At 40.3% G+C, this 13,257-nt stretch overlaps 1 protein-coding gene across 11 annotated transcripts in view; it reads right to left on the bottom strand.

The window, feature by feature from the left end:
- Positions 1 to 13,257, bottom strand: part of MYO3A (myosin IIIA) — a 234,307-nt gene that overhangs the window by 23,712 nt on the left and 197,338 nt on the right. For all 11 annotated transcript variants that reach the window (XR_002477556.2, XR_002477552.2, XM_012450143.3 and 8 more), the window contains one exon: positions 11,683 to 11,827. Coding sequence is in view for 9 of the 11 variants with exons in the window: in XM_012450143.3 (XP_012305566.3) it covers positions 11,683 to 11,827 (145 nt within the window). In the remaining 2 variants the exon portion in view is untranslated. The remainder of the gene's footprint in view (positions 1 to 11,682; positions 11,828 to 13,257) is intronic.

Below are 13,257 nucleotides of genomic sequence, written 5' to 3' on the forward strand. Positions count from 1 at the left end.
TCTTGTAACTCAATAACTTTATCCCTGGGGATTTATCCCATAATATTAAAATTCCAGTATACAAGTACATTTTCAAAGATATTTACTGCGAAATTTTTCATGGTAGCAAAAAATGGAAACAAAGAGAATACCTAACAACAGGGAAAAGGTTACATAATTATTGTGATTCACAAAGGATTATGCAGCCATTAAAAATAATAAATGATGGCTATAGTAGTTGATGTGCAGAGATTCCTGCAAAGGTACTGAGAAAAGCAAGTTGCTTAAGTGTTTATATTATGATCATATTATTATACTATTTATATAAAACAATGATGAAAATCTCTGTTATGTATATACATGCATGTATGTAAATCTGCAAAAAATACATGTTCTATAACAAGAGTTCCCTTGGTTGAGGGTAAGCAATATGGGTTGAGAAGGGGAACAGAGGGGAGGAAACAGGAAAAAAAAAGAGGAAAAGAAAACAAAACACTACATTAAATGAGAGTCCTGGAATGGGACAGGCACGGTGGCTCACACTTGTGAGCTCAACACTTTGGGCGGCCGAGGCAGGTGGATTACTTGAGGCCAGGAGTTTGAGATCAGCCTGGCCAACATGGTGAAACCCCATCTCTACTAAAAATGCAAACATTAGCTGGGTATATTGGCACATGCCTGTGATCCCAGCTACTAGTGAGGCTGAGGCCAGAGAATCACTTGAACCTGGAAGGCAGAGGTTGCAGTGAGCTGAGATTGTGCCACTGCATGCCAGCCTGGGTGACAGAGCAAGACTCTGTCTCAAAAAAAAAAAAGAAAAAGAAAAGAAAGAATCCTGGAATGTATGGTATGGTAGCATTGATGTAAAATTATAAATATGCACGTCGGTGTGTGTATATTACAGAGATTTAAAAAATCAAAATGCATTGAATTTTCAGAATTTCCGAAAATCGAATCTGCTGTAGTGTTAGCTTCTTGACATTTTTTCTTCACCAGGATAATCTAAAGTCATAGTGTTGACTAGTCTTAAGGGGTGTCTCACTTAAGATATTGCAATGCAAGGTGGCCAGCCAGAAAATGAAAATGATGATGAATGTATTGTATTCAACAGACTATGATTGCTCTGCTTAAATTCCTTCAGACTATTTTTTTTAAGAGCAAACTTCCCATGAGCTTATCAGCATGTAAATATTTCAGAGAGGCATATATTTATTTGCCCTCTAATGGATCTGTGATTTTTTTTTTCCTTTGGGAGACTATAAACACTGTCTACTAACATCATCCTAACCCCTTAATTACAAAAGTGACATAAACATTTATAATCACAAATTATCAGCAGCATATCAATGTGGGCACTAGCATAATTAGGTTTGTGGCTATTTTGTATGATGTGTATGGTAAATATTAGCTTGTAAAGGTTATTGCTGTATTAAATAGCCAGAAGGTAAGATATTTATTTATATTGCAGTTGTGGTAATAACATCATTATGTGTTTTGGTTTATCAGAAATGCACTTTTTTTTGGATAATGAATCACCTAACATCTCAAATATTTTGCATTCAGAAGACAGATTTAAAACTCATTGCCAGGGAAAACTGCTTTAGAAAATTAAATTTCAGTATTATTCTTATTTTAATTACACTGTTTTACTTAAGTATACAAGCAGAGTATAATTTGCAGAAGTATCACGTCTAAATCAAATATTAGCAAAAACAGAAATGCACGTGTTACTATAATTTTTTCTTTAATAAATCAGTTTTTTGGTTTCTGTATATTTCCATTTCCTCCTAAGACTATGACCTTCAAGCAATTGAGTGACCTATGGGAAATCTTAGTAGAGGAATTTTCACTGCTGCATGTTAAAGGCAGACTCACTCTAGTCATGGTTGCAACCTGCCTTCTGGAAGTTGCCGTTTCCACCAGTCACCTTGTTTGCCCTCAGCCAGGCTGGCTGTTTTGCACTGGCTCTTGACTTAAAAAGTGCTGCAGAGTTCTGAGCTTGTGGACAGGACAATTCCAAAGGAGTCCTCTCTGCCTTACACTGCCTCCCTCCTTTAGCTCCTATGGACATGTTCAATTCTCTCTCTCTTTTTATTAAGATATGGGGTCTTGTCATGTTACCTAGGCTGGTCTTGAATTCCTGGGCTGTAACTCTCTCACTTCAGACTCCCGAGTAGCTGGGATTACAAGCCTGAGCCGTCGTACCCTTAATTCTCATGCTTGCCCTGGATTTGACCTCTTGTGTCTACTCTGGGATATCTCTGTTCTCGAGTTTATTTGAGTGAAAAGCTAAGGGTAGGTGCTTGTCCTACCCTCTGAGTGTCCTTAGAACTTAGGAGATAGATGCCTTACTGTTTTTTTTTTTTTTTTTTTTTTGAGACAGTCTTGCTGTCACACAGGCTGGAGTGCAGTGGCGCAATCTTGACTCAATGCAACCTCCACCTCCTGGGTTCAAGCAATTCTCCTGCCTCAGCCTCCTGAGTAGCTGGGATTACAGGTGTGTGCCACCATGCCTGGCTAATTTTTGTATTTTTAATAGAGATGGGGTTTTACCATGTTGGTCAGGCTGGTCTTGAACTCCTGACCTCGTGGGGGTGTCTTACTGTTTAGGGGATCTGACTCACAGTCTTCTCTGACCTTCTCAAGTGGCAACTGCCAGTTCCCATCCCCATTCTAAACTGCACAACTACTCCTGTGGCCCTCCTTTTCCTGCCAACTGAATGCCAATGCCTCAGGGCCAGCTTACACCTCTACCTATCCTGTAGGTCATAGGCTTGTAGCTTTTTGCCACTCTCTGATTTGGGTACTTTGAACTAATACCCAGATCCTTGAAAACAAAACTTTTAGTTTTTTAACAATACTGGTAAGTTTAGGTAAGGTGCTGTTCCAGCCTGCCCATCTCTCTCCTAGTTGTGGCAGGAGAAGCAGGAGGATAAAGCAGCCTGTGTGGGAGGTGAGACCCACAGATATACCCTCTGGACTATCACTTGTTTCTTGGACATTATCATTACATATCGGCGGTCTACTTCTATCATTTTCCTTGGGCTGTTATTTTGCATATATTAGAGTCCTCAAAAGCCAGTTCATTTTGTTCTAGTCCAGGGAGTTAGATTATACCCACATGCCCAGTCATCTCGCTTATATGTGAGCAGTTATCAAAACAGGACACCATAACAGAAGTACATGCGAATACACTTGGTGATACCAACGATGTCTTGAGAGTAAGGTCTTTGTTGGAGAGAGTGAGCTATTATGCGGAACACTGTAAGCATGTCTTCTGTGTATGACTGCTCACCAACTACGGATACAGCCAAACAACAAAAATGCATATTTATTTGCTAGGAGAATAAGGAAAACTCAGAGGTGGCATCTAATTATCTCTTGGCTGTTTTTCAAAATGATGTGGGTATTCATTTATTAAAAAAAAATTAGATATATAGCCTGAGGTGAAAAGTTACAATAATTTTTTCCCAGAGAGCCAAACTTTAAAAAATGATTTAGTGACAGTTCGCAGTCATTTTCTTAGATTGGCCTGTTAAAAACACAGAATTGAAGAACATTCTCTGACTTTAAACACACAACATGTTTTTTCTTTTGCTCTGCTCATACTTTATAACACATAGATAAAACAGTTTTTGGTTCCTATCAAGATGAGCTGAAATATACCAGTATTTTTAAAAAGCCATTATTCATTATTAGAGCACGTCTGATCACAAGCTGGCTGGAGGAATATCAAACAAGCTTTTAGTGGCTTAAGGCAGCATGGCAGCAAAGGTGACATATCTGGAGGTGACACTCTAGTCTTACCACATATGGCTATGGAAGTCCTATACCAGGTTGCAATAATATTATTCAGATTCTTAATTTTATATAGAAATGTAGTGAGGGATGGAGAATGTCTGCTCTGCTGGAGATGAGCATCTTATTCTCACTAACTAGTCACTTAACTCTTCTAGAACCCTAGATTTAGGAGTTCTATTAATGAACCACCTCACGTATGTAAAGATTAAGCTGACTTATTAACGGTATTATAATTCTGCAATATTTTATTCAGTGGTTAGATTAGCTAGAAGTTTTCTAAGGATATTCTTTGAAAAACGAATGTAAAGGGCTAGTAATATTCCATATGTGAATGTCATTACTTATTAATCATTCTCTTATGGTCCAATTTTATTTCTTGCCATATATACAACTTTTTTTTGCTCTGATTATTTCCTTAGGCTATGCTCTCATAAGTGGGTTTACTGGGTCAATGATATAAACTAATTCAGTGGGTTTTTTTTTTTTGGGGTACATATTGCCAAGTCACTTTTCAAAATGTTGATGCTGCCATCTTACCATATATTTAGGAATAATTACATTAGCACTTTGTCATTACCGTTAAAATATTTTTTCATCCTTGCCATTTTGATGAGTAAAGAATAGTAACTTGGTTTACTTTTTATTTTTTCATTCCTAGAGTGACCATATATATGCTTATTTTCCATCTGCATTTCTTCTTTTGTAAACAAATTAATGGCTTGTGCCATTTTTCCATTGAGAGTGCTATTTTCTGACTAATTTATAAAGAGCTTTTTCTACTTTAAACAGTTTACCTCTTTTTACATTTGTTCCAAATATTTTGTCAGCTCTTTAACTTTCAATGCTTTGGAATCTCTAGAAGGTTTTAACGTTCATGTAATCCAAATCCATCACAGTTTTTCTTTGTAATTCCTTTTATTACTTCTTATACTTTGTCCTTTTCTAAGCAGAGATTGTGAAATGCTCAGTTCATAGCATCCGGCTTCTTCTGGTTTATTTCTTACATTTAAATGATCAACGCAGCTGGAAAATATCTGGGCACTGAGCAGAAGACAAGAATATTTTATTTCCTCATCCCAAATCAGGTAAATTTTAAGCATTATCCATCCATTTATTTTTGTTTGTATGTAACTTTTTGTAAATGACATTTTAAAAATAAATACTCAGGCCAATTTTAGGGCTATTCTGTTCCATTAATCTGTGATTTTTGTAAAGGAGGCATATGGTTTTAATTATTATAGCATTATTTATTTTACTATCTAATAAGTAAGTCCTCATTTATAATTATCCTTTATTTCTCTGAAATTTACAAATGATCCTTAGGGATATTTTCTTAAGTTCCAAAGAAAATCTCAATGAGATTTTGAATGCAATTTTTTTAAACCTAGAAAGTAATTTTATAGTGGTCATGTTTACAGTATCTTATCTTTCAATTCAGAAACACAATGTATCATTCCATTATGGGTCTCTTCTTTTTTGTCTCTTTGTGGTTTTGTTGCTAGTTTCATTTCAAGGTATTGATTTTTCTTTTTTTTGCTATTATTTCCAATGAGCTCTTTTTCTATTAGAAATTTTTATAGGAAAGAATATCTATCTCCATAACTATATATCCTTACTGAATTCCATTGCTAGCATCAATCATTATTTTGATTTATTCTTTGCATTTTCAATGTTGTCTAGTAACATTCCTATAACCCTATCTTTTCCCTTTTGATAGTTGTACTTTTTTAAAAAGCTTCTTTTTCTATCTTATTGCATTAACTGGAAATTTCCTAATAACATAAAAATGTGGTGTTAGCTAGTAACTTTATCTTCATCCTGCTTTTTAATGAAACTGTTTCCAGTGTTTTATAGTTAATTATGAGGCAGACAACTGAATTAAGAAATGTATTCTTCTGGCTGGGCATGATGGCTCATGCCTGTAATCTCAGCACTCTGGGAGGCCGAGGCAGGCAGATCACAAGGTCAGGAGTTTGAGACCAGCCTGGCCAATATGGTGAAACCTTGTCTCTACTAAAAATACAAAAGTTAGCCAGGTGTGGTGGCAGGCACCTGTCATTCCAGCTACCCAGGAGGCTGAGGCAGGAGATTTGCTTGAACCCGGGAGGCAGAGGTTGCAGTGAGCTGAGATTGCACCATTGCACTCCAGCCTGGGCAACAGAATGAGACTCTGTCTCAAAAAAAAAAAAAAAAAAAAAAAAAGAAATGTATTCTTCATATGTTAAAGAATATCATTCTGCTTTTAGTTTAGTAAGAATTTTACATTTCATCAGTACTGAGTGTTGGATTTTACTGAAAACTGTTTCAGCATTTATCAAGACAGCTTTTTTGATCTTTTGATATGTTATAATATGTTATATTAATATGTATTATTTGGACAGTCTTTTAACATACTGTTGCATTCCATTAGCTAGTATTAAATACTATACTCAGGAGTTTTACCTCTAAATTAATAATTGAGGGTGGGTGCAGTGGCTCATGCCTGTAATCCCAGCACTTGGGGAGGCCAAGGTGGGCGGATCACCTGAGGTCATGAGTTGGAGACCAGCCTGGCCAACATGGTGAAACCCCATCTGTACTAAAAATACAAAAAAGTAGCCAGGCATGGTGGTGCATGCCTGTAGTCCCAGCTACTTGGGAGGCTGAGTCATGAGAATCGCTTGAACCTGGGAGGCAGAGGTTGCAGTGAACCAAGGTCGTGCCACCCGCTCCAGCCTGGGTGACAGAGTGAGACTCTGTCTCAAAAATAAATAAATAATAATTGCCATTGAATGATTGCTTTTAAAAGACGTTATTGTCAGACTTGTTCTAGGATAGATGGACATCATAAAATAGGCAACTTCGTATATTTTTCTTTTTTTTCTCAAATCACATAGAATGAGATTTATCTGTTACATGAACATGTGAATGTGCCTGCATAAAATACTGTGAATTCTTCGAACTTGGTTGGACGTAATTCTTTGAATAGCCACATGATACAGTAAGTCCTCACGTGACAATGTCGATGGGTTCTTGGAAACTGCAACTTTAAGCGAAATGACCAATTTTACCATAGACTGACTGATATAAACAAGAATTAACGTCTTATGGTATATTTCTGGTCACAAAAACATTACCAAACTTCTCAATAGAGACCAACACACTTCTGATATTAAACACTGAAATAAATGTGAACTATACATACATTTAAGAAAGATTAGGCCGGGCGCAGTGGCTCAAACCTATAATCCCAACACTTTGGGAAGCTGAGGCGGGCAGATCACTTGAGGTTAGGAGTCAAGACCAACCTAGCCAACATGGTGAAACCCCATCTCTACTAAAAAAAATACAAGAATTAGCCAGGCTTGGTGGCAAGCATCTGTAATTCCAGCTACTGGGGAGCCTGAGGCAGGAGAATCACTTGAACCTGGGAGGCGGAGGTTGCAGTGAGCCGAGATCACACCATTGTACTCCAGCCTGGGTTACAAGACCAAAACTCCATCTCAAAAAAAAAAAAAAAAGAAAGAAAAAAAAGATAAGAAACGAAGATTAGGCCTAGTGCAGTGGCTCACACCTGTAATCCCAACACTTTGGGATGCCAAGGCGGGTGGATCACCTGAGGTTGGGAGTTTGAGACCAGCCTGGCCAACATAGTGAAACTCTGTCTCCACCAAAAATACAAAAATTAGCTAGGCGTCATGCTGCATGCCTGTAATCCCAGCTACTCGGGAGGCTGAGGCAGGAGAATTGCTTCAACACAGGAAGCAGAGGTTGCAGTAAGCCGAGATGGTGCCATTGCACTCCAGCCTGGGTGACAGAGTGAAACTGTCTCAAAAAAAAAAAAAAAAGGAAAGATTAATAAAAACAAATAAGAAAATTCTTTACCCAATTATTCCAGTTCAGAGTCATGAGTGGCTGGAGCCTCTCCTGGCAATTCAGGGTGCAAAGTGGGACCCAAGGCTGGACAAGATGCCATCCCATTGCAGGGCACACTCAGACTCTCTCATTCTCTCTCTCTCTCTCCCCCCACCTCTTTCTTTCCCTCTCTCTATCTCTCTCACTGGGACCACATAGACACACCAGTTCACCTAATGTGCACATCTCTGAGATGTGGAAAGAAACTGGATCCATCGTAGGGATTAAATATTAGCTAAGCAGTATCTGGCCAAATTGTGACCTCTGGTTTTAGTACTTTGAACTATAATTTAAATGAACTTTTATAAGCTACTCAAGGAATTTTTTAAAGAAAACATAAATTGTTAAAATATGTGAACATAGATTATATCCACAAACATTGGGGTGAATCTGCTTCCAAAGTACCCCAGTGATGATTTGCATTCACCTTTTCCATCTGTCTCTATTCTAATGTTTAAATAAGATCTGAAGAATTCAGTAATTGTTAATGAATAGGAAATTTAATGACTGTTTTATGACTCTGTCTGCATCCTTCTGTACACAGTCCTCTTAAGACCCTCTTCCCTTGGCTTTGGAGGGTCTAGGTTCCCTGGTTGTCCTCCCCATCTTTGGTCGCTCCTCTTTCCTGGTTCCTCTCTACCTGACCTGCACATGTACAGTTTCTTACACTAGGCTGTCTTCTCTTCTCAGTGTAGATAAATTTCCTGGACCTTCTCTTCTCCTCCATGGCTTCAGTACTCTGTATGTGTCCAACGGCCTCCTGAGAGGTTGTTCCAATTCATCAAAGGCTTCTCTGCCCAAATTGAATGCATACTCCTGCTTGTTATCTAATCTTTCCAATCTCAGGTAATGACATACCACCATCCACCATGATACTAGCTGATCATGTTAGCGACCCTGGCATGCCCCCTTTCCTGTGCAATCAATTACTGAATCCTTCATAATCTACAAGCTAACCATTGCTTTAAACTGCCTTCTTGGCTACCATCATCTTTTGCTGATGGCTCTCATCACCTTTCTCTTTATGGCTTTCTCTACCATCACCTTTTCTCTTTATGGCTCTCAAGTTCTATTCCTACAGTGTAATCAGATTTTTTTTTAAATGTAGTTGTCTACATGTAGAAGGGTTACATTTTTTACAATGTACAACAATTCAGATATACAAAAAAAATACATAAACTAGATTTAATTTCTCTTAGTGCTCATTTCCACTTTCTAGCATTAAATTATTTTTAACAAATTCTAGCTAAATTCTAAATTCTTAATGTCTTCTGAGTAGATTTAGTCATTTTAGGTTAGGGTCAGAAACCTAAAGTGACTAAATTTAGTCAGAATACACTAAAAATATTGAAGGCTTACATTCAGCCTTCCCTATTCTTCTCTGTCCTGCCAAATGTAAGCTGGGGATTGGGGTAGGGGACTTTGGCAGCTTTATGGCATTAGTGGGGAGGGACCATCTGTTTTGCAGCCACTCTTGGCTGGTCACTGGCATCTGCTGCATAACTTGCCCTGTCTGATCTCTGGTCACTGGACTGCTTCTCCCACTGTCCTCCTTACTCTTGGGTTCTGGGTTGTTAGCTCCACACTGATACCCCTGTGTCATTAGGCCACATCACGCCCTCTCTCAGGCACTTTCTCTGCTACTCTGTAAGACATGGGACAATTCAGATGTTTGCCAATTTAGCCTTAAACAAGTATAGTAGAATATGCAACTTCTCCACAAGTTCAGAGAACAAAAAAAGATTCTCCCTCTAAACCTGAAGAGTTAAAGAAATATTTCTAGGCCGGGCGCGGTGGCTCAAGCCTGTAATCCCAGCACTTTGGGAGGCCGAGGCGGGTGGATCATGAGGTCAAGAGATCGAGACCATCCTGGTCAACATGGAGAAACCCCATCTCTACTAAAAATACAAAAAATTAGCTGGGCATAGTGGCGCGTGCCTGTAATCCCAGCTACTCAGGAGGCTGAGGCAGGAGAATTGCCTGAACCCAGGAGGCGGAGGTTGCGGTGAGCTGAGATCGCGCCATTGCACTCCAGCCTGGGTAACAAGAGCGAAACTCTGTCTCAAAAAAAAAAAAATATTTCTGAGTTACAATTCCTCTCCATGTAAGCTAAGAATTGATTTCTAATATTATTCTTAAGACCTCAAAAAAATGGAATATTCAAGAATAAGGTGAACTCGGCCAGGCACAGTGACCTATGCCTGTAATCCCAGCACTTTGGGAGGCTGAGGTGGGTTACCTGAGGTCAGAGTTTGAAACCAGCCTGCCCAACATGGTGAAACCCCGTCTCTACTAAAAATACAGAACATGGTGGCACATGCCTGTAGTCCCAGCTACTCTGGATGCTGAGAAAGAATCGCTTGGATCCGGGAGGCAGAGGTTGCAGTGAGCTAAGATCACCAGCCTGGGTGACAGAGTGAGACTCCATCTCAGTGAAAAAAAATAAAAATAAAAAAAAATAAGGTGAACTAATTTGACTTTCTTATAAAATTCTGCTGCTTTTCAGGCTTGTTTAAAGTCCCTGAGATGTTCATAAGTAAAAATCTTGGTGGTGACTTCTACTCCCTCCCAGGACGCTGCCTCCCATTTGCACCTCTCTTTTCCAGCTGGCAGTGGCCTGGGGTGAGCTGCCTCGCTTCCTTGCTTCCTCACACCACCTGCTCCTCTCTGCCCCACACTCACCAGTGTTGCCACTTCTGTGACCATGAAGGAACCTGAAGCTCCTGCCTTTCCTCAGCTCCCACCCTGCCAGCATGACCCCTGGGCACAGGCCATTGCAGGAGCCAAAGGAATGGGCCTCTGGGCTCAACTTGCTAGTCTATCTTCCTCACAGCAGGAGGCTCTCAGCCAGGGACAGAGAGCAGGAGAGCAACAGGAATGAAGGGCACCAAAGAGCCTATTGTGGTCAGCTTCACCGCAATTCTTGACTTGAAAACGATGTGGCAGAATAATTTATGAAAACATTAAGATATTTCCCCTTCCTCTCATATCAGGCAAATAGCCAAGTGCATCTTTGTATTTTCCTGTCTCAGAGATTTTTGCAGGGAAGAAATTAGCAGTTGCATGAAGTCAGTGGCTCCTCCTGTCTTTGGTAAGAGCCAAACTCATGGCAGAGATGATGCCAGGAAGCCCTGAGCAGGCGGTGAGATTGTGGAGGACTTCCAAGAAAGCAAGGGAAAATAAATGCAGATTATTTTAGGCAGAGGTCAGCAGGGATCAAAGTTGTGGGACTCCTGAACCTTATAGTGACAGCTCCTGGGGGAGGTGGTGAGACTGCAGAAAGAATGGATACCTGGTGTGGGCATGGATAACATGAGGCTCCAGACTCCCATGGTTTAGGTGCCACCTGCAGGGTGTAGGAGCAGCCAGATGTCCCAACTTAAAGGGCTTGTGGAGGCCAGCTGGAGCCATGAGTGTCCCAACAGTAACTTCAAAGGCAAATAATCAGAGACTACAAGCTGGACCTGATCTTTTGGTGGTATGCAAGGCCCGAAAACCTTTGCACAGCTATGGGGAGAGGGAGGTCTGAAAATTATGGAGATTGAATTACCCACTGGTTATTATAATAGGTTGATTAGAAAAAAGTTCAATATTTCTTGTATAATGGGGTCTTGCACCTTCCACACTCTATATTCAAGGTTGCAGATGTTGACAAAGGAAATAGAAATACTCCTATTTCTATTTTTGCTCTCTTTCATCAAATTTCCCTCCTGTCAGCCCCTTCTCTGTACCACCCCTTTTTATTCCTTTCTGGTGTCATAAGCCAAGTTCTAGTTAAAATGAAAAAAGAGAAACATAAAAAATGGAGGGAAATGAAGTCAGAGAAGGTAGAAAGTGGATAGAACATCCTTAAAAAAGTGTATCTCCATATAAGAAATGAAATAAAGGTTCTCCCCAGACAGAATACAGGCTCCTCAAATTTGCCATAGAATAAAGGTGGGAAACTAATAAACAAAGTATCTGGCATTTCCTTCCCCTTCAGGAAGCTCCAACTCTACTGATTGTTACCTGAGAGGCACTGCTGAGGAGAAACTCGTCTATTAATTGGCTTATGGTGCGAGACACCCACATAAAGTGGCTTCAGTTGCTGTGACAAAATCATTTCATTCAATTTTTTCTGCAGAATGAAATACTCTTCAGATAACTTTGATACCTAAAAAGAAGGTCATGTGTCAGATTAAATCAAATAAAATAATACAGAGATTTCTGCAGGCACCGAGGGCTGAGAAACGCCTTACCAGCATTCTTGGGGACTCTCATGTTACTCTCCAGGGCCCACCTTGTCCTTTGTACCAGGGTCTGATAAAGTCCTCACCTGACAACCTTCTCCCTTGTGCTGTGAATACTTGCCATCTCACATTTTTCATCAAAAACTGCCAAGTACGTCAGGCTACATGCAGAATTCCATTCTGATCGACTCCTTCCCAGGTTTCTGAGATCTGGCTTCCAGCCTTGCCACTCTGTTGTGTTTGCCTTTCTGCTTCTGTGCCAGGGACCCCTCTGCTGCCTGTGCTTGTGTAAACCTCCTTCCTTTTATTTCCAGTCTTTTTAGCCTGACTTCAGGGCTGCTCTATTCTGGGTTCTCTTTCCATCCTTCCCCAGGCCTCTGTCCTGTCTGCATCCTGGCTCTGATAACGTGGTTGTCCTGCTGGGTTGAGTGTGAGGCTCCTGCTGGGACAGCCTCCAGCTTTGCTCCATCGAGCAGTGAATTTACTCCCATGGTGATACTGGCCAGCTCCAAGTGGATGCCTTGGTAATTCTACATCTCAGTGTCTCCATGGCATAGTAGATCTGAGTTCTAATCCCTGATTTGGTCTTTGCAGTGAGAAGAACCATATGTTTATTAAGCTCACTATTTCCATACGCTTAAAAAAAGAGTAGGAAGGGGATGGGTAAATTAAAAAAACAGCAGATCTTGGCTGGGCACGGTAGCTCACACCTGTAATCCCAGCACTTTGGGATGCCAAGGCGGGTGGATCACCTGAGGTCAGCAGTTCGAGATCAGCCTGACCAACATGGAGAAACCCCATCTCTACTAAAAATACAAAAAACAGCTGTGTGTGTTGGTGGGCACCTGTAATCACAGCTACTAGGGAGGCTGAGGCAGGAGAATTCCTGGAACCCGGGAGGCGGAGGTTGTGGTGAACCAAGATCATGCCATTGCCCTCCAGCCTGGACAACAAGAGCGAAACTCTGTCTCAATAAAATAAACAAAGGCAGATCTCTACTGACAGCTAGAAGTTGGAGATGTCTGGGCCATACCTCTAGCACTAAGGAAGGGTCCAAGCACAGTTACCATGTTTCTCATAGGTTCAGCCTCCATCAGATACAAAAAGTGGAGTTTAGGGACACAGGACTATTAGATGATCCTTCTTGGAACTAACCCATTATGGTATTTCTTTTATTACTTCATACACCCTTGATGACCCTGGAAATTCATGTATTTTAGAGGTCATCTAGTTAAAACTCTTCATTCTGCACAGAAGAAAATAACAGTGCTAAGACATAAAGTGATTTTTTGAAGGTCAAATGCCTAGAAAGAGAAAGGAGGAACTGGACTTGGTATTTACAGAAGCTGGTTCC

The sequence above is a fragment of the Aotus nancymaae genome, unplaced genomic scaffold (genome assembly GCF_030222135.1).
Source record: "Aotus nancymaae isolate 86718 unplaced genomic scaffold, 86718_ANA_hifiasm-v0.15.2.pri h1tg000077l, whole genome shotgun sequence".
In the NCBI taxonomy this organism is placed as follows: Eukaryota; Metazoa; Chordata; class Mammalia; order Primates; family Aotidae; genus Aotus; species Aotus nancymaae.